The following is a 22,401-nucleotide window of genomic DNA, read 5'->3' on the forward strand; positions in this document are numbered from 1 at the left end:
TGAGCGACGAGGGTCCGGCACCTGGGACCACCAGTTATGTATTCCTACTGCACTATACTGGAAAGTGGCCACTTATACTTAACCTTCATTTATAGAGTAATGGGGACTGGATGCCCCACTTCTCAGGGTCTTAGGTGTCAGACCCCTACCAGAAATATTTACATTGTTAAGTATAATAATTACTCCCATATGCTGCTGAGATTATTACCGTCATATCATGCCCAAATAATACTCAGTAGAGAAATAGCCCTTCCTAAAAATTCAACATAGTGATTTCATAAAATGAAAAAAAATACTCAATATACCCTTAAAGAGCCCACATAATACTGCCATATAGTGCACAAATAATGCTCAGTATAGTTCACCTTTTGATCAGCTGTATCTGCCACATCTCTGGGGTTTCCTAACCTGTTACCATTCTGGCTGCAGTAGATCCTTGTATATGATCCATATTTGCCGTCCACGTCTTTTACTACAATTATTGCTGAAAGTTGTAAAATATTATGTTGTACAATGTATAACGGGTGACAGATGACACAGACCCATTGTGTGAGGTTTCTATCTGCGTCTCATCTCACATTGGGGATAAGGTCCACACCTTGTCTCCTGCAGCTCCGTGCTCATCTCAGACAGGAATTCCCCCCCAATAATTTCCAGTAATAGCAGCAGAGACTGCACAATGTAATAGTGAGAGGATGACCCAAACAATGTGACCAATTCACTGCAATATATCGTACATATCATCTACTGCTATACTACTGCCCCTATGTACAAGAATATAACTACTATAATACTGCCCCTATGTACAAGAATATAACTACTATAATACTGCCCCTATGTACAAGAATATAACTACTATAATACTGCTCCTATGGACAAGAATATAACTACTATAATACTGCTCCTATATACAAAAATATAACTACTATAATACTGCTCCCTATGTACAAGAATATAACTACTATAATACTGCCCCTATGTACAAGAATATAACTACTATAATACTGCTCCTATATACAAAAATATAACTACTATAATACTGCTCCCTATGTACAAGTATATAACTACTATAATACTGCTCCCTATGTACAAGAATATAACTACTATAGTACTGCCCCTATGTACAAGAATATAACTACCGTACTATAATACTGCCCCTATGTACAAGAATATAGCTACTATAATACTGCTCCCTATGTACAAGTATATAACTACTGTAATACTGCCCCCTATATACAAGAATATAACTACTATAATACTGCCCCTATGTACAAGAATATAACTACTATAATACTGCCCCTATGTACTAGAATGTAACTACTATAATACTGCTCTATATACAAGAATATAACTACTGTAATACTGCTCCTATGTACAAGAATAGAACTACTATAATACTGCCTCCTATGTACAAGAATATAACTACTATAATACTGCCTCCTATGTACAAGAATAGAACTACTATAATACTGCTCCTTTGTACAGGAATATAACTACTATAATACTGCTCCTATGTACAAGAATATAACTACTATAATACTGCCCTTTATGTACAAGAATATAACTACTATAATACTGCTCCTATATACAAGAATATAACTACTATAATACTGCCCCTATGTACAAGAATATAACTACTATAATGCTGCCCCTATGTACAAGAATATAACTACTAAACTACTTCTCCTATGTACAAGAATAGAACTACTATAATACTGCCCCTATGTACAAGAATATAACTACTATAATACTTCTCCTATGTACAAGAATATAACTACTAAACTACTTCTCCTATGTACAAGAATAGAACTACTATAATACTGCCCCCTATGTACAAGAATATAACTACTATAATACTGCCCCTATGTACAAGAATATAACTACTATAATACTGCCCCCTATGTACAAGAATATAACTACTATAATACTGCCCCATGTACAAGAATATAACTACTATAATACTGCCTCCTGTGAGGCAAACCCTGGGATATGAAGATGAATTATGACTTCCAGTCATAATCGCTCTCATCACTCCCTGGCAGTGCCCCCTCCCTTCTTGTTCTCAATGTCCACCATCTGGGAAGGTGTCACATCCCAGCAACACATCCCATGGCCATCTCCTGTGATATGGAGATTAGGTGATGTGGGAACAATGGACACAGGATGACTCCCTGCCGTGACCCTGTAGTAGGGGCTGCTATCTAGTTAGCAAGCTTGGAAGTATCCAGACAGGACGACTCCAGTAAAAAAATGGTTCATATCTCGCAAGCCATATTTCCGATAAATATGGCAACCATAAAAATGGTGTCTCCGCATGCGGACGATGCTGGCACACCCTTTTTATGGGAGCAGGACCTGGGGAAATACCCCAGGCGTGATATCAGCCAATGGGGAACTAGTAGACAAGTCATGAGTCCTCTCGTTCTGTAGCTAAATTCATAGCTGTCACAATGAGAGCGTCGGCGTCCGCCTACGACGCTCCCAGGCCAAGTTATGGCCATATTCCATGTTGTGGATTTTGTCCATAACTCCAGCCAGGGGTGGAGCAGTGCTCCCTCTGAGGTCACTAAGGTAGGAGGGGACCTGGATTTGCCCAGGTTGATAACCCTACTTCGGCCATTTTCCAGTGTTCTTTTGCTCGGGGGCCTGGTTGGGAAAGACCTGTGAGGGAGTTCCTGGAAACCTGGTCTACAGCGCCCCCCTGTGGCCAGACACACAAGGTAACTGCTGGAACTGTGTATGCCTGTTTGTAACCCATGCTTTGATTGTAACTGTACTCTGACATATGTATATTCTGTAGATTCCCTATTGTATATATTGTAGTTTCTAGTGTGCTTTAGGCTGATTAAATTATATAATTAATCTTGGGCTGTTCTGTTATCTCGATCTTGAATCCCACGTCTGTGTGTTCGGCTAATAGTTACCGTGAAGCGGTTGGTGGCAGCGAGTTGTGCCAAGGATTATTGTGGGGAGGCCAGTGAGATTCGGGGAGGTTTTATATATTCCGCCCGCGGAGGTCGGGGGAATATATACCCTACTCTCACCGGGGACCCTTCAATAATCGGCATAAGTAGTATAGCGGCCTCCTTGCTTATTGTCGGGCAATTCCATAATTGGCCTGACTATAAGAGGGGCGCTAGAGAGCGCGTCACGTGCTCTGTCTGTCGGTCGGGAGGTATAAAGGAGGGGTGACCCCCCACTTGTTACCCCCCGATTGTGACGTACTGGTAGCCAGCGCGGGGGATTTCTGAGTGACCCCCCCCGGTGGTTCGTGACATATTGGTGGCAAGCGGTGGGATCGAGATAATAGTGTGTGTGAGTGTGAGACCCATACTCCCAGACACTAAAGACTGCCTGCAGCAGCTGTGGCTGCTGGGGTCTTCAGACTAGCTCAACACTAGAGTGTCAGAGTGCAGATACTGTAAGGTGTGTGGGTGCATCAGGTGTCAGTTCTGTGTCAGTGACCAAAAGTCTGCAAGAATGGCTGATGGCACCAGGAGCAGAGCTATGCAACTGGCCAATGCTAAAGCAGGAGCCGAAGAGAGGGAGGACGGTGCTGTGGACAGTAATGAGGAGGTTGCCCACGAGTCCTCCAGGAGCTCGACGCCAGAAAACCGTTCTGCAGAGGACAGCGCACAACCTGGCAATTATGGACAAGATGAGGAGCAGCTCACCCAAGGGTCCTCAACGAGCCAGATGCCAGCCCTCCGCTCTGCAATGGACAGTGAATCCCCAGGCTCCGCAGCGGGCCGCAGATCACCACGTGCCATTCCACCGAGCCTGGGAGGCTCGGATAGCCTTCTTCAAATGGCTATGGCCCTTCTCCAGGCTGGAGACCAGGAGGGCTACAAGGAACTCCTGGCAGAGCGCAGGGCAGAGCGGCAGGCAGCGCGTGAAGAGCGCCAGGCAGAGCGTGAGGCTGCGGAGCGACGGCAACAGGCAGACCGTGACCACCAGCTGCAGCTAGCTCAGCTCCGGCCCTCATCAGCCACACGTGACCTTCAAGACACCAAACTTCCAAAGGTCCGTGTCGAGGACTTCCCAGTGCTGGAGAAGGATGGAGACTTGGACTCTTTCTTGACTGCTTTTGAACGGACTTGCCTGCAGCACCATCTGGACAAGGACCAGTGGGCCAAATACCTGACCCCCCGTTTAAGGGGTAAGGCCCTGGATATCCTTGGGGACTTGCCTGCTGAGGCAGATCAGGGCTACGACACCATCAAGCGGGCCCTGATCCAACAGTACAACCTCACTCCGGAGTCCTACCGCAAGAAGTTCCGGACCCTGCAAAAGGGACCAAAGGACTCCTGGGCTGACCACCGGCGGGCACTTGCCCGAGCTGCCGACCACTGGACCCAAGGCCTGCAGCTTTCCACCGGACCGGAGATCCTGGACTTGTTCATCACGGAGCAACTCTTGTGGAACTGCCCTGAGGATCTCCGCCAGTTCATCCGAGACCAGAAGCCAAAGGGGTCCACGGCTACAGCTGCCCTGGCCGATGACTACACCAACAATCGGGCTCCTGAGGCCAGGAGAGCAGCCACCAGCAGCACCTGGAGAGGGGGTAAGATGAATTCTACGACTGCCCCACCTGCCCCTAGACTGCAGGGGGTGTCCCCCTCAACTCCCCTCTCCAGGCCCGTGGCAGAACCAAGACGGTGCCACCAGTGCAACCTACCTGGACACTTCAAGGCCATGTGCCCTCAGCGTCCCAAGGCCCCGGCTCCGTCCCCGTCCCAAGGGCCGCCCAAGGTGTATTGTGTGGGTGGGGGTGGTGGTAGGTCCCTGGACAGCTTCCAACCTGTCACCGTCGGCCGGTCTGTGACCATAGGATTGCGAGACAGCGCCTCGGAGGTGACTCTGGTGCGGCCTGGGATGGTGTCCCCCCAAGACTTGATCCCTGGAAAAACCCTCGCTGTCTCCGGGATTGGAGGCATTGACCCGGCGCTGCCTGTTGCTGACATTTATGTGGACTGGGGCGCAGGGCGAGGGGTGAGAGAGGTGGGGGTAACTGATCGGATCCCTGCAAACGTGCTACTTGGGACAGATTTGGGGCAGATAACCTCCCAGTTTGGGCCCCCCCCAAGGGCTGAACCTTCAGCCAGTACTGACGTGCCTCCGGACAATGTGAATGTGTTATCTATGAATGATGTGAGAGAGGGGGGAGTGAACTCTGATATTTCTGCTTGCATAGACACCATAGACACACACTCAGCTGCAGCTGTGACAGGGGAGGGGGTCAGAGAAAGGTGTGACAATGCCTCTACAAGTAACCAGCCAGTGAGCTGGGATCTGTTGCCCTCTGCAGGGATAAGCAGAGAGCAGGGTGCTGCAGGGGGAGGACCAGTGTGTGGGGTGGGGGCTACCACAGCAAATGTGGGGTCCCCAGAGATTTCACAGCGGGGTTCTGTTGCTGCAGGAGGGGAACAGGCAGGTGAGATTGGGGCCGGTCCAGGAGCGGAAGTGCTCCCAGGTAAGATCTCGGTGCATGGTTCCCCCACAACCGGGGTGTCAGGAAGCCAGGTAGGTCTGCCTGAACCGGCGACTTGGTCAGGAACGGAGGAGGAGCAGGCACGACCCACGGTCGCAGCGGCTGTGGCCGCTGTCACCCGCAGTGGGAGTGCTGGAAGCCCAGGGGCCTCCCGGAGGTCCGATAGCTCTTCCCCTTCTGACCAAGTGGCAGCCGAGTCAGGTGGAGGCCAGGACACAGGTCCCGGGGTACTGACTGAAGATGTGACAGTCTCGTCGATTCTGGCCACATCTAGTCAGGGGTTTCAGGCAGCGTTAGAAGCTGACGACGGCCTGAAAGCTCTTAAGGAGCAGGCGGCACAGCCTCCCTCGGACTCGGACCCGGAGCGAGTGGTCTGGGACCAAGGACGGCTGTACCGGGCCACGGTCCAGCAGGGTTCACCGGAGGCGTGGCCCAGGGACCGACAGTTGGTGGTACCCTATCCGTTCCGGACGGAGTTGTTGCGGATCGCACATGAGATTCCGATGGCCGGACACCTAGGGATCGCTAAGACCAAGGCCAGGTTAAACCAGCATTTCTACTGGCCAAAAATGGGGGCCGATGTGGCTGCCTACTGCCGTTCGTGTGAAACCTGTCAGAGAGTGGGGAAGGCGGGGCCACACCCCAAAGCCCCACTAGTATCTCTGCCAATCATCGATGAGCCTTTCAGGAGGGTGGCTGTGGATCTGGTCGGCCCGCTGGCCATCCCCAGCAGCTCCGGGAAACGCTTCATACTGACGGTAGTGGACTATGCCACCCGGTACCCAGAAGCAGTGGCCTTGTCGTCCATTCGGGCTGACAAGGTGGCCACCGCATTGCTGGAGATTTTCTCCCGAGTGGGTTTTCCCCAGGAAATGCTCACTGACCGGGGGACCCAATTCATGTCCCAGCTGATGGAGGCCCTCTGTAAGCAAGTCCAGGTGCGACATCTGGTGGCCAGCCCGTACCATCCACAGACTAATGGCCTGTGCGAGCGGTTTAATGGCACCTTAAAGCAGATGCTTAAGATGTTGGTCGACTCCCATGGGCGTGACTGGGAGCGGTATCTCCCACACCTGTTATTTGCTTACCGGGAGGTTCCACAGGCCTCAACAGGATTCTCACCGTTTGAGCTCCTGTACGGACGACGTGTGCGGGGCCCCCTGGCTCTGGTGAAAGAGGCTTGGGAAGGGGATTTGGCCACCCCTGGAGTGTCGGTTATCGAGTGTGTCATGCGCTTCCGGGACAAAATGCAGGCCTTGACGCAACTGGTACACGACAATATGGCTCAAGCCCAGGCCGATCAGAAGCGTTGGTACGACCAGAACGCTTGTGAGAGGACCTACCAAGTGGGTCAAAAGGTGTGGGTACTGGTCCCCGTACCACAGGACAAGCTTCAGGCAGCCTGGGAAGGCCCATACCTCGTGTACCAGCAGCTCAACCCTGTGACGTACCTGGTCACCCTGGACCCTGCCCGTGGAAGGCGGAAGCCCTTCCATGTGAACATGATGAAGGCACATCACGAGCGGGAGGCATGTGCGCTCCCCGTGTGCAACCTGCCCGAGGAGGGAGAAGCGGAGACCCTCTTGGATATGCTAGCCCAGGTTAGGGCAGGCGGATCCATTGAGGATGTGGAGGTTGGCCACCAGCTCTTGGAGGACCAACCTACACCCCTTCCGGGGGTTGTTTACCAACCAGCCCGGAAGGACTAACTTGGCTGTCCATCACGTGGACACTGGGGATCATCCCCCGATCCGGCGTTCAGCATATCGGGTCTCCCTGGAGGTGCAGCAACACATGCGTCAGGAGATTGACGAGATGCTGAAGCTGGGGGTGATCCAGGCATCCAACAGCGCTTGGGCCTCGCCTGTAGTCCTCGTCCCTAAGAAGGACCGAACCACTCGGTTCTGCGTGGACTACAGGGGGCTCAATGCTGTCACGGTCGCCGATGCGTACCCAATGCATCTAGCACAGGTGCTCAGGCGGATCCACCAGGCAGGTTTGACCATCAAGCCGGGAAAGTGTCAGCTGGCCATGAGCGAGGTCCAGTACCTCGGTCACCGGGTAGGCGGGAGAACACTGAAGCCCGAGCCTGAGAAAGTGGAAGCCATCGCATCCTGGCCCACCCCCAGGACCAAGAAGCAGGTGATGTCCTTCTTGGGGACCGCTGGGTACTATAGGAGGTTTGTTCCATGCTATAGTAGCCTGGCAAAGCCCTTGACGGACCTCACCAAGAAGAAGCTGCCCTCTGCAGTCGATTGGACAATGGACTGCGAGACAGCCTTCCGGGCCCTAAAGGACGCCCTGTCCAGCCCGCCCGTGCTACAGGCAGCCGACTTCACGCGGCCGTTTGTAGTACAGACCGACGCCAGTGACTTCGGCCTCGGTGCGGGCTCAGCCAGGTGGACTCTGCGAGCCAAGAGCACCCAGTCTTGTACCTGAGCAGGAAGCTGTTACCACGGGAAGTGGCCTATTCCACGATGGAAAAGGAGTGCCTGGCCATAGTGTGGGCCCTGCAGCGTCTGCAACCCTATCTATACGGGCGCCACTTCATCGTGGAGACGGACCACAATCCCCTCAGCTGGTTACACACTGTCTCTGGGACGAATGGGCGATTGTTGCGATGGAGCCTTGCGCTCCAGCAATACAACTTCACCATTCGCCACAAAAGGGGCCGGGACCACGGTAACGCAGACGGGCTGTCCCGACAAGGAGAGGTCGCGGACGGGCGCACGGGGGAACACCGGAGTGTGCTGCCCCCTAGCGCCCTCAAAAGGGGGGAGGTGTGAGGCAAACCCTGGGATATGAAGATGAATTATGACTTCCAGTCATAATCGCTCTCATCACTCCCTGGCAGTGCCCCCTCCCTTCTTGTTCTCAATGTCCACCATCTGGGAAGGTGTCACATCCCAGCAACACATCCCATGGCCATCTCCTGTGATATGGAGATTAGGTGATGTGGGAACAATGGACACAGGATGACTCCCTGCCGTCACCCTGTAGTAGGAGCTGCTAGCTAGTTAGCAAGGCTATGGAAATAGCCAGACAGAACGACTCCAGTAAAAAATGGTTCATATCTCGCAAGCCATATTTCCGATAAATATGGCAACCATAAAAATGGTGTCTCCGCATGTGGACGATGCCGGCACCCCCTTTTTATGGGAGCAGGACATTGGGAAATGCCCCAGGCGTGATATCAGCCAATGGGGAACTGGCAGACAGGTCATGAGTCCCCTCGTTCTGTAGCTAAATTCATAACTGTCACAATGAGAGCATTGGCGTCCGCCTACGACGCTCCCAGGCAAAGTTATGGCCCATATTCCATGTTGGGATATTGTCCATAACTCAAGCCAGGGGTGGAGCAGTGCTCCCTGTGAGGTCACTAAGGTAGGAGGGGACCTGGATTGCCCAGGTTGATAACCCTACTTCGGCCATTTTCCAGTGTTCTTCTGCTCGGGGGCCTGGTTGGGAAAGACCTGTGAGGGAGTTCCTGGAAACCTGGCCTACAGCGCCCCCCTGTGGCCAGACGCAACAAGGTAACTGCTGGAACTGTGTATGCCTGTTTGTAACCCATGCTTTGATTGTAACTGTACTCTGACATATGTATATTCTGTAGATTCCCTATTGTATATATTGTAGTTTCTAGTGTGCTTTAGGCTGATTAAATTATATAATTAATCTTGGGCTGTTCTGTTATCTCGATCTTGAATCCCACGTCTGTGTGTTCGGCTAATAGTTACCGTAAATCGGTTGGTGGCAGCGAATTGTGCCAAGGATTATTGTGGGGAGGCCAGTGAGATTCGGGGAGATTTTATATATTCCGCCCGCGGAGGTCGGGGGAATATATACCTTACTCTCACCGGGGACCCTTCAATAATCGGCATAAGTAGTATAGCGGCCTCCTTGCTTATTGTCGGGCAATTCCATAATTGGCCTGACTATAAGAGGGGCGCTAGAGAGCGCGTCACGTGCTCTGTCTGTCGGTCGGGAGGTATAAAGGAGGGGTGACCCCCACTTGTTACCCCCCGATTGTGACGTACTGGTAGCCAGCGCGGGGGATTTCTGAGTGACCCCCCGGTGGTTTGTGACATATTGGTGGCATAGCGGTGGGATCGAGATAATAGTGTGTGTGAGTGTGAGACCCATACTCCCAGACACTAAAGACTGCCTGCAGCAGCTGTGGCTGCTGGGGTCTTCAGACTAGCTCAACACTAGAGTGTCAGAGTGCAGATACTGTAAGGTGTGTGGAGGCATCAGGTGTCAGTTCTGTGTCAGTGACCAAAAGTCTGCAAGAATGGCTGATGGCACCAGGAGCAGAGCTATGCAACTGGCCAATGCTAAGGCAGGAGCCGAAGAGAGGGAGGACGGTGCTGTGGACAGCAATGAGGAGGTTGCCCACGAGTCCTCCAGGAGCTCGACGCCAGAAAACCGTTCTGCCGAGGACATTGCGCAACCTGGCACTGCTGGACAAGATGAGGAGGAGCTCACCCAAGGTTCCTCAACGAGCCAGATGCCAGCCCTCCGCTCTGAAAGGGACAGTGAATCACCAGGCTCCGCAGCGGGCCGCAGATCACCACGTGCCATTCCACCGAGCCTGGGAGGCTCGGATAGCCTTCTTCAAATGGCTATGGCCCTTCTCCAGGCTGGAGACCAGGAGGGCTACAAGGGACTCCTGGCAGAGCGCAGGGCAGAGCGGCAAGCAGCGCGTGAGGCTGAGGCTGCGGAGCGGCAGGCAGCGCGTGAAGAGCGCCAGGCAGAGCGTGACTACCAGCTGCAGCTAGCTCAGCTCCGGCCCTCATCAGCCACACGTGACCTTCGAGACACCAAACTTCCAAAGGTCCGTGTTGAGGACTTCCCAGTGCTGGAGAAGGATGGAGACTTGGACTCTTTCTTGACTGCTTTTGAACGGACTTGCTTGCAGCACCATCTGGACAAGGACCAGTGGGCCAAATACCTGACCCCCCGTTTAAGGGGTAAGGCCCTGGATATCCTTGGGGACTTGCCTGCTGAGGCAGATCAGGGCTACGACACCATCAAGCGGGCCCTGATCCAACAGTACAACCTCACTCCGGAGTCCTACCGCAAGAAGTTCCGGACCCTGCAAAAGGGACCAAAGGACTCCTGGGCTGACCACCGGCGGGCACTTGCCCGAGCTGCCGACCACTGGACCCAAGGCCTGCAGCTTTCCACCGGACCGGAGATCCTGGACTTGTTCATCACGGAGCAACTCTTGTGGAACTGCCCTGAGGATCTTCGCCAGTTCATCCGAGACCAGAAGCCAAAGGGGTCCACGGCTACAGCTGCCCTGGCCGATGACTACACCAACAATCGTGCTCCTGAGGCCAGGAGAGCAGCCACCAGCAGCACCTGGAGAGGGGGTAAGATGAATTCTACGACTGCCCCACCTGCCCCTAGACTGCAGGGGGTGTCCCCCTCAACTCCCCTCTCCAGGCCCGTGGCAGAACCAAGACGGTGCCACCAGTGCAACCTACCTGGACACTTCAAGGCCATGTGCCCTCAGCGTCCCAAGGCCCCGGCTCCGTCCCCGTCCCAAGGGCCGCCCAAGGTGTATTGTGTGGGTGGGGGTGGTGGTAGGTCCCTGGACAGCTTCCAACCTGTCACCGTCGGCCGGTCTGTGACCATAGGACTGCGAGACAGCGCCTCGGAGGTGACTCTGGTGCGGCCTGAGATGGTGTCCCCCCAAGACTTGATCCCTGGAAAAACCCTCGCTGTCTCCGGGATTGGAGGCATTGACCCGGCGCTGCCTGTTGCTGACATTTATGTGGACTGGGGCGCAGGGCGAGGGGTGAGGGAGGTGGGGGTAACTGATCGGATCCCTGCAAACGTGCTACTTGGGACAGATTTGGGGCAGATAACCTCCCAGTTTGGGCCCCAACCAAGGGCTGAACCTTCAGCCAGTATTGACATGACTCCTAACAATGTTAATGTGTTATCTATGAATGATGTAAGGGAGGAGGGAGTGAACTCTGATATTTCTGCTTGCATAGACACCATAGACACACACTCAGCTGCAGCTGTGACAGGGGAGGGGGTCAGAGAAAGGTGTGACAATGCCTCTACAAGTAACCAGCCTGTGAGCTGGGATCTGTTGCCCTCTGCAGGGATAAGCAGAGAGCAGGGTGCTGCAGGGGGAGGACCAGTGTGTGGGGTGGGGGCTACCACAGCAAATGTGGGGTCCCCAGAGATTTCACAGCGGGGTTCTGTTGCTGCAGGAGGGGAACAGGCAGGTGAGATTGGGGCCGGTCCAGGAGCGGAAGTGCTCCCAGGTAAGATCTCGGTGCATGGTTCCCCCACAACCGGGGTGTCAGGAAGCCAGGTAGGTCTGCCTGAACCGGCGACTTGGTCAGGAACGGAGGAGGAGCAGGCACGACCCACGGTCGCAGCGGCTGTGGCCGCTGTCACCCGCAGTGGGAGTGCTGGGAGCCAAGGGGCCTCCCGGAGGTCCGATAGCTCTTCCCCTTCTGACCAAGTGGCAGCCGAGTCAGGTGGAGGCCAGGACACAGGTCCCGGGGTACTGACTGAAGATGTGACCGTCTCGTCGATTCTGGCCACATCTAGTCAGGGGTTTCAGGCAGCGTTAGAAGCTGACGACAGCCTGAAAGCTCTTAAGGAGCAGGCGGCACAGCCTCCCTCGGACTCGGACCCGGAGCGAGTGGTCTGGGACCAAGGACGGCTGTACCGGGCCACGGTCCAGCAGGGTTCACCGGAGGCGTGGCCCAGGGACCGACAGTTGGTGGTACCCTATCCGTTCCGAACGGAGTTGTTGCGGATCGCACATGAGATTCCGATGGCCGGACACCTAGGGATCGCTAAGACCAAGGCCAGGTTAAACCAGCATTTCTACTGGCCAAAAATGGGGGCCGATGTGGCTGCCTACTGCCGTTCGTGTGAAACCTGTCAGAGAGTGGGGAAGGCGGGGCCACGCCCCAAAGCCCCACTGGTATCTCTGCCAATCATCGATGAGCCTTTCAGGAGGGTGGCTGTGGATCTGGTCGGCCCGCTGGCCATCCCCAGCAGCTCCGGGAAACGCTTCATACTGACGGTAGTGGACTATGCCACCCGGTACCCAGAAGCAGTGGCCTTGTCGTCCATTCGGGCTGACAAGGTGGCCACCGCATTGCTGGAGATTTTCTCCCGAGTGGGTTTTCCCCAGGAAATGCTCACTGACCGGGGGACCCAATTCATGTCCCAGCTGATGGAGGCCCTCTGTAAGCAAGTCCAGGTGCGACATCTGGTGGCCAGCCCGTACCATCCACAGACTAATGGCCTGTGCGAGCGGTTTAATGGCACCTTAAAGCAGATGCTTAAGATGTTGGTCGACTCCCATGGGCGTGACTGGGAGCGGTATCTCCCACACCTGTTATTTGCTTACCGGGAGGTTCCACAGGCCTCAACAGGATTCTCACCGTTTGAGCTCCTGTACGGGCGACGTGTGCGGGGCCCCCTGGCTCTGGTGAAAGAGGCTTGGGAAGGGGATTTGGCCACCCCTGGAGTGTCGGTTATCGAGTATGTCATGCGCTTCCGGGACAAAATGCAGGCCTTGACGCAACTGGTACACGACAATATGGCTCAAGCCCAGGCCGATCAGAAGCGTTGGTACGACCAGAACGCTTGTGAGAGGACCTACCAAGTGGGTCAAAAGGTGTGGGTACTGGTCCCCGTACCACAGGACAAGCTTCAGGCAGCCTGGGAAGGCCCATACCTCGTGTACCAGCAGCTCAACCCTGTAACGTACCTGGTCACCCTGGACCCTGCCCGTGGAAGGCGGAAGCCCTTCCATGTGAACATGATGAAGGCACATCAGGAGCGGGAGGCATGTGCGCTCCCCGTGTGCAACCTGCCCGAGGAGGGAGAAGCGGAAACCCTCTTGGATATGCTAGCCCAGGTTAGGGCAGGCGGATCCATTGAGGATGTGGAGGTTGGCCACCAGCTCTTGGAGGACCAACGGTCCCAGCTGTGGGCCACCCTACACCCCTTCCGGGGGTTGTTTACCAACCAGCCCGGAAGGACTGACTTGGCTGTCCATCACGTGGACACTGGGGATCATCCCCCGATCCGGCGTTCAGCATATCGGGTCTCCCTGGAGGTGCAGCAACACATGCGCCAGGAGATTGACGAGATGCTGAAGCTGGGGGTGATCCAGGCATCCAACAGCGCTTGGGCCTCGCCTGTAGTCCTCGTCCCTAAGAAGGACCGAACCACTCGGTTCTGCGTGGACTACAGGGGGCTCAATGCGGTCACGGTCGCCGATGCGTACCCAATGCCACGCATCGATGACCTGCTCGATCAGTTGGCCGGGGCTCAGTACCTGACCATCATGGATCTGAGCCGGGGATATTGGCAGATCCCCCTGACTCACAAGGCCAGGGAACGCTCTGCCTTTATTACCCCATTTGGACTGTACGAGTCCACGGTGATGCCATTCGGGATGAGGAATGCCCCTGCCACTTTCCAGCGGATGGTCAACACCCTGCTCAAGGGACTTGAAGGGTACGCGGCCGCGTACCTGGATGACATTGCCGTCTTCAGTCCCACCTGGGAGGACCACCTAGAGCATCTAGCACAGGTGCTCAGGCGGATCCACCGGGCAGGTTTGACCATCAAGCCGGGAAAGTGTCAGCTGGCCATGAGCGAGGTCCAGTACCTCGGTCACCGGGTAGGTGGGAGAACACTGAAGCCCGAGCCTGAGAAAGTGGAGGCCATCGCATCCTGGCCCACCCCCAGGACCAAGAAGCAGGTGATGTCCTTCTTGGGGACCGCTGGGTACTATAGGAGGTTTGTTCCATGCTATAGTAGCCTGGCAAAGCCCTTGACGGACCTCACCAAGAAGAAGCTGCCCTCTGCAGTCGATTGGACAATGGACTGCGAGACAGCCTTCCGGGCCCTAAAGGACGCCCTGTCCAGCCCGCCCGTGCTACAGGCAGCCGACTTCACGCGGCCGTTTGTAGTACAGACCGACGCCAGTGACTTCGGCCTCGGTGCGGTGCTCAGCCAGGTGGACTCTGCGAGCCAAGAGCACCCAGTCTTGTACCTGAGCAGGAAGCTGTTACCAAGGGAAGTTGCCTATTCCACGATGGAGAAGGAGTGCCTGGCCATAGTGTGGGCCCTGCAGCGTCTGCAACCCTATCTATACGGGCGCCACTTCATCGTGGAGACGGACCACAATCCCCTCAGCTGGTTGCACACCGTCTCTGGGACGAATGGGCGATTGTTGCGATGGAGCCTTGCGCTCCAGCAATACAACTTCACCATTCGCCACAAAAGGGGCCGTGACCACGGTAACGCAGACGGGCTGTCCCGACAAGGAGAGGTCGCGGACGGGCGCACGGGGGAACACCGGAGTGTGCTGCCCCCTAGCGCCCTCAAAAGGGGGGAGGTGTGAGGTAAATCCGGAGATATGACGATAAATCATGATATTCAAGTATGTCAGGAAGCCCTCTCCTGGTGTCACCCCCCCTTTCCTTCACACAACTGGTTTAGCAACAAATCCCATGGCCATGTCCTGTGATATGGAAATTAGGTGGCTTTAGGACAATGGACACAGGATGACTCCCTGCCGTCACCCTGTAGTAGGAGCTGCTAGCTAGTTAGCAAGGCTATGGAAATAGCCAGACAGAACGACTCCAGTAAAAAATGGTTCATATCTCGCAAGCCATATTTCCGATAAATATGGCAACCATAAAAATGGTGTCTCCGCATGTGGACGATGCCGGCACCCCCTTTTTATGGGAGCAGGACATTGGGAAATGCCCCAGGCGTGATATCAGCCAATGGGGAACTGGCAGACAGGTCATGAGTCCCCTCGTTCTGTAGCTAAATTCATAACTGTCACAATGAGAGCATTGGCGTCCGCCTACGACGCTCCCAGGCAAAGTTATGGCCCATATTCCATGTTGGGATATTGTCCATAACTCAAGCCAGGGGTGGAGCAGTGCTCCCTGTGAGGTCACTAAGGTAGGAGGGGACCTGGATTGCCCAGGTTGATAACCCTACTTCGGCCATTTTCCAGTGTTCTTCTGCTCGGGGGCCTGGTTGGGAAAGACCTGTGAGGGAGTTCCTGGAAACCTGGCCTACAGCGCCCCCCTGTGGCCAGACGCAACAAGGTAACTGCTGGAACTGTGTATGCCTGTTTGTAACCCATGCTTTGATTGTAACTGTACTCTGACATATGTATATTCTGTAGATTCCCTATTGTATATATTGTAGTTTCTAGTGTGCTTTAGGCTGATTAAATTATATAATTAATCTTGGGCTGTTCTGTTATCTCGATCTTGAATCCCACGTCTGTGTGTTCGGCTAATAGTTACCGTAAATCGGTTGGTGGCAGCGAATTGTGCCAAGGATTATTGTGGGGAGGCCAGTGAGATTCGGGGAGATTTTATATATTCCGCCCGCGGAGGTCGGGGGAATATATACCTTACTCTCACCGGGGACCCTTCAATAATCGGCATAAGTAGTATAGCGGCCTCCTTGCTTATTGTCGGGCAATTCCATAATTGGCCTGACTATAAGAGGGGCGCTAGAGAGCGCGTCACGTGCTCTGTCTGTCGGTCGGGAGGTATAAAGGAGGGGTGACCCCCACTTGTTACCCCCCGATTGTGACGTACTGGTAGCCAGCGCGGGGGATTTCTGAGTGACCCCCCGGTGGTTTGTGACACCTCCTATTTACAAAAATATAACTACTATAATACTGCCCCTATGTACAAGAATATAACTGCTATAATACTGCCCCTGAATGAATAACTACTATATAGTATTTGGTCCCTTTAAGAGAAGCAGAATATTACTCCCCACATTGTATAGGGTGAGTAGTCTGCTGATCTCGCTGTGATCATGTGACTTCTGCTAAACTGAAAGTGAAAACCGATGCTGTGAATTTGCTGCCTGTCTTCGCTGACTGTGGTGAGCTTTGTTGTGTGTTATGTGTTGTGCTGTGTACAGGGTGGCGGTATTATTATTATGTGTGCGGGGTGCTGGTCCTCAGTGCAGCGCTCTCTGTGTGTCCGTTCATGTATGTGCTGTGTGATCTGCTGATGTATTCTGTGTGTGTGACTGCTTGTGTTGTGTGTAGTGTCGTTGCCAGTGATTATATATAGCGGTATATTTATTATTGTGCGTTCTCTGCAGAAAGAATCACTGATATGAAGAACGATGGATATTTACATCTGGAATTGATCCTGAGCCTAAACAGTAAGGAATATTGTGGGGGAAAGGGGAGGGGGGAAGGGGAGGGGGGGTGATCTTAAAAAAAAAGATGGCGTCAAAGTTTATCGCGATATTACACTATTGTTTCCTTAAAGGGACCCTAATGCTACACTCTGTTATATCTTGTAGTGTCGAGATGCATTATTCAGTCTATTGCTCAATGTTATCAGCCATTTTTAAAGTGAGGAGTCTGACGTTAGAGGTACTTTCCATTGCAGGAAGATAGTGACCTATTAATTATGCCGCCTGTGATCAGAGCTGTGGGTGCGACTAGAGTATTAATAGAAGAGGCAGTGCCCATTAGCAAACCTTAGAATGGCCCCCCCTAGTTATCGTCCGGTCCTGACACTGACTAGTGCGGGTGGTGGGACGTATACCGTATATTTTAGATGATAGGATGCACCTTACTAATAAACGCACCCCAGGTTTAGATGTCAGAAAATAGGAAATACATGTTTACTACTAACAGCTCTGCCATCAGAACAGTACATATACGCTGGAGATCAAAATTAGAGAACAACACACAATTTCCTAAATGTTGCAGTCCTTGTGTTGTCCTATGTGATTATATCCTAACATGAGGAGACTCGCAGGATTTTAAGCTTATTTCATACATTATGTAAAGCACAAAATAAAAATGAGATAAATGTAAAAGAACACGGATCAAAATTAGAGAACACTTTCAGATCCCTGTAAGTTATTGGTGTTAATCTGGCACCTGGTGCTAATTTCCTTAATTATCTGACAAACCCTATGTAACTGGCAGCCTGACTTTCCAGTTTGCACTGACTTTGTCGTTCCAAAGTGACTGAAAGCCTCCAGCAGCAGGTTGTCCAGATGAAGGCCAAAGGGGTGACCCTATCGGCCATAGCAAGAGAAGTTGGTCGTTCCAAGTCTGTGATTTTGATAATATTGCATCTTTACAACATCACAAAATCTTTCAAGTCCCCCAAGAAGGCCGGTCGCCCTCGAAAGACAAATGCAAGAGAGGACAGGATAATGTGGAGACTCTCCATGTGTAATCGTTCCCACATTGCAGCTGGAATTGCTCGGCAGTTCAGCACTGAACAGGGTAAGGATCTGTCTTGTCATACAGGGTCACAATGTTTAAGAGCATTTGGACTGAAAGCTCACTCTGCAGTGACCAAACTTCTCATTAGCAGAAAGAATCACAAGGCTAGACTCACCTTTGGTGAGGAGCATGTTGTGTGGACAGAGGAGAAGTGTCCACAGGTTATTTTACTGATGAAAGCAAGTTTCATTTATTCGTATTTGATGGAAAACATTGTCTGTCAACAAATTGGGGAAAGACTGAACCCAAAGTGTGTTAAGAAGTCAATGGAAGGTGGTGGGGTGAAGTGTCATGGTTTGGGGAATGTTTTCTGCACCAGGGGCTGGACCTCTCATACAGCTACATGGCAGAGTGACTGCAAGTGTGGATCAGAACCTTCTTCACAACACGTGGTCCCTTACTTGTGTTCATCATTCAATCAGCCAGCAATTTTCATCCAGGACAATGCCCCCTGTCACACAGCAAAATGGGGAAAACAGTTTCCGAAACAATGAAATGGCCACAGCCCAGAGTCCTGATCTAAACCCAATAGAAAACCTCTGGAGAATCCTTGGTGACAAAGTTATGGCCAAGAAACCCACAACAGTCAAAGAACTGTGGAAGAGACTGGAAGAAGAGTGGACCAAAATCTCACCAGAGCAGTGTGAGAGACTAGTGATGTCCTGTGGCTGCAGATGTGCTGAAGTCATTCCCAGCGACGGCCGGTGCACGTCCTACTGATTGTGACTGTTGTTACCTGCAGAACATTTACTGATCATCGCTCTCTACAGTCATTGCTGCTCTCTAATTATCAGCATCAGGTTTTGGGCAAAATAAAGGTTTTATGTTGATAAACTGGATCTGTTGTAAAACCCTGTTGTAGTGGCATGGTGCACCCCTTACCCTGCTCTAGTGGCATGGTGCACCCCTTACCCTGCTCTAGTGGCATGGTGCACCCCTTACTCTGCTCTAGTGGCATGGTGCACCCCTTACCCTGCTCTAGTGGCACGGTGCACCCCTTACCCTGCTCTAGTGGCATGGTGCCCCCTTACCCTGCTCTAGTGGCATGGTGCACCCCTTACCCTGCTCTAGTGGCATGGTGCACCCCTTACCCTGCTCTAGTGGCATGTTGCACCCGTTACCCTGTTCTAGTGGCATGGTGCACCCCTTACCCTGCTCTAGTGGCATGGTGCACCCCTTACCCTGCTCTAGTGGCATGGTGCCCCCTTACCCTGCTCTAGTGGCATGGTGCACCCCTTACCCTGCTCTAGTGGCATGGTGCCCCCTTACCCTGCTCTAGTGGCATGGTGCCCCCTTACCCTGCTCTAGTGGCATGGTGCACCCCTTACCCTGCTCTAGTGGCATGGTGCACCCCTTACCCTGCTCTAGTGGCATGTTGCACCCGTTACCCTGTTCTAGTGGCATGGTGCACCCCTTACCCTGCTCTAGTGGCATGGTGCACCCCTTACCCTGCTCTAGTGGCATGGTGCCCCCTTACCCTGCTCTAGTGGCATGGTGCCCCCTTACCCTGCTCTAGTGGCATGTTGCACCCGTTACCCTGTTCTAGTGGCATGGTGCACCCCTTACCCTGCTCTAGTGGCATGGTGCACCCCTTACCCTGCTCTAGTGGCATGGTGCACCCCTTACCCTGCTTTAGTGGCATGGTGCACCCCTTACTCTGCTCTAGTGGCATGGTGCACCCCTTACCCTGCTCTAGTGGCATGTTGCACCCGTTACCCTGTTCTAGTGGCATGGTGCACCCCTTACCCTGCTCTAGTGGCATGGTGCACCCCTTACCCTGCTCTAGTGGCATGGTGCACCCCTTACCCTGCTCTAGTGGCATGGTGCACCCCTTACCCTGTTCTAGTGGCATGGTGCACCCCTTACCCTGCTCTAGTGGCATGGTGCACCCCTTACCCTGTTCTAGTGGCATGGTGCGCCCCTTACCCTGTTCTAGTGGCATGGTGCACCCCTTACCCTGCTCTAGTGGCATGGTGCACCCCTTACAAAAAAGGCCACATGTTCATCAATGAGAAACCAAGGGAAAAATTGTGAAAACATACCCTGCTGTAACTAAATAAAAGCATAGTGCATATAAACATAGGGTACTTAGTAAACACTGTTTTTGATCAAAAAAAGCATAAAGCTATCCCACCAACGCCAAGGTGTACCCAGTTGGGATAGTACCTACACTCTCTAATATTAAAACCTTACCATGGGTCTAAGATAGGCCTCAATGTGGCTAAGGGCTGAGAGCGACCGGGTCCCAACAGGACACACAGTCAGGGGGATTCACAGAATGAAATGTCCAGCTCACCAAGAGGGAGGGCCACACCCCATTTGTACTGAATACAAAAAAACTACATAAAAACAAAAAAAGTGACTAGTCACTTTTTTGTTTTTATGTAGGTGTAGGTAGAGTGTAGGTACTATCCCAACTGGGTACACCTTGGCTTTGGTGGGATAGCTTTATGCTTTTTTTGATCAAAAACAGTGTTTACTAAGTACCCTATGTTTATATGCACTATGCTTTTATTTAGTTACAGCAGGGTATGTTTTCACAATTTTTTCCTTGGTTTCTCTTTGTCTTATGGCCAGTGTGAACATGGTCTCACAAGTACCATGTATACCATCTCATACTCCGGCTCACTTTTTTGTTTTTTTGTTTTTACATGTTCATCAATGTAGATTACACTATTTCTGAAAACAGCAAGTGATCAGACATTGTTCTCTAATTTTGATCATCAGTGTACACACACAGCTCTGCATCATCTATATTATGTACACAACTCTGTAACTATCACATATACGCAACACTGCTGCACGCACAGTGGATACTCACACAGCTCTGCTACAGGCTCAGCACTATGGGACATACAATTTCTGCTGCACACATATACCCAGCACTGCTACATGCCTTGTCGATGCGCACACACCGTTCTGTATGAACAGCACACATACACACACACACACATACATCACTGTTAAGCCCGCTACACACGCTTCAATATATCTCACAATCCGTCGTTGGGGTCAAGTTGTAAGTGACGCACATCCGGCATCGTTTGTGACGTATCTGCGTGTGACAGCTACATGCGATCAGGATTGAACGCAAAACCGTTGATCGCAAACACATCGTATCTTTGTCTAGAATTGAGCGTTTTGTTGCACGAACCTAGTCAATTGTAACGTGTGACATCCCTCATACGATTTTGGTGTCTGATGCTATGTGCGCAGGTGTGCGCTCTGCACCGCAGCTTAAAAAAGGTCCGCTTCAGAGCGCAGCTGAAAAGCCTCACAATGTCTGTCATTCACTAATCTCTGTCAGTCCGTCACTATCTCTGTCCCTCACTCTCTGTCCATGTCAGTCTATCCCCCTCTCTCATATACTCACCGATCCCCGATCCCCGGCGCTGCACGGCATTCACACTGCTCCGGCGGCTTTTACTGTTTTGAAAAAGCCGGCCGCCCATTAAACAATTTCGTATTCCCTGCTTTCCCCGCCCACCAGCGCCTATGATTGGTTACAGTGAGACACGCCCCCACTCTGAGTGACAGGTGTCACACTGCACCCAATCACAGCAGCCGGTGGGCGTGTCTATACTGTGTAGTGAAATAAATAATTAAATAATTTAAAAAAACGGCGTGCGGTCCCCCCCATTTTTAAAACCAGCCAGATAAAGCCATACGGCTGAAGGCTGGTATTCTCAGGATGGGGAGCTCCACGTTATGGGGAGCCCCCCACCCTAACAATATCAGCCAACAGCCGCCCAGAATTGCCGCATACATTATATGCGACAGTTCTGGGACTGTACCCGGCTCTTCCCGATTTGCCCTGGTGCGTTGGCAAATCGGGGTAATAAGGAGTTATTGGCAGCCCATAGCTGCCAATAAGTCCTAGATTAATCATGTCAGGCGTCTATGAGACACCTTCCATGATTAATCTGTAAATTACAGTAAATAAACACACACACCCGAAAAAATCCTTTATTAGAAATAAAAACACACACATATACCCTGGTTCACCACTTTAATCAGCCCCAAAAAGCCCTCCTTGTCCGGCGTAATCCAGGATGATCCAGCGTCACATCCAGCGCTGCTGCATGGAGGTGACCGGAGCTGCAGAATACACCGCCGCTCCGGTCACCTCCACACAGCAACTGAAGACAGCCGCGCGATCAGCTGAGCTGTCACTGAGGTTACCCGCTGTCACTGGATCCAGCGGTGGATGCAGCGGTGGCCGTGGGTAACCTCAGTGACAGCAGCTGATCGCGCGGCTGTCTTCATTTGCTGTGTGGAGGTGACCGGAGCGGCTGTGTCTGCTGCGGCTCCGGTCACCTCCATGCAGCAGCGCTGGATGTGACGCTGGATCATCCTGGATTACGCCGGACATGGAGGGCTTTTTGGGGCTGATTAAAGTGGTGAACCAGGGTATATGTGTGTGTTTTTATTTCTAATAAAGGATTTTTTCGGGTGTGTGTTTATTTACTGTAACTTACAGATTAATCATGGAGTGTGTCTCATAGACGCCTGACATGATTAATCTAGGACTTATTGGCAGCTATGGGCTGCCAATAACTCCTTATTACCCCGATTTGCCAACGCACCAGGGCAAATCGGGAAGAGCCGGGTACAG

General features: G+C 52.4%; 1 protein-coding gene across 2 annotated transcripts in view; it reads left to right on the forward strand.

The window, feature by feature from the left end:
- TAPBPL (TAP binding protein like) overlaps positions 1 to 22,401 on the forward strand; it is a 112,051-nt gene that overhangs the window by 74,889 nt on the left and 14,761 nt on the right. Inside the window, exons 1-2 of one of the 2 annotated variants that reach the window (XM_075348334.1) lie at positions 16,349 to 16,411; positions 16,637 to 16,699. In XM_075348334.1, the coding sequence (XP_075204449.1) occupies positions 16,651 to 16,699 (49 nt within the window). In that variant the 5' untranslated portion in view covers positions 16,349 to 16,411; positions 16,637 to 16,650. Of the gene's footprint in view, positions 1 to 16,348; positions 16,412 to 16,636; positions 16,700 to 22,401 lie in introns of those variants that run through there. The other variant, XM_075348335.1, reaches the window with a different exon arrangement.

This window comes from Anomaloglossus baeobatrachus, chromosome 5, assembly GCF_048569485.1.
Source record: "Anomaloglossus baeobatrachus isolate aAnoBae1 chromosome 5, aAnoBae1.hap1, whole genome shotgun sequence".
In the NCBI taxonomy this organism is placed as follows: Eukaryota; Metazoa; Chordata; class Amphibia; order Anura; family Aromobatidae; genus Anomaloglossus; species Anomaloglossus baeobatrachus.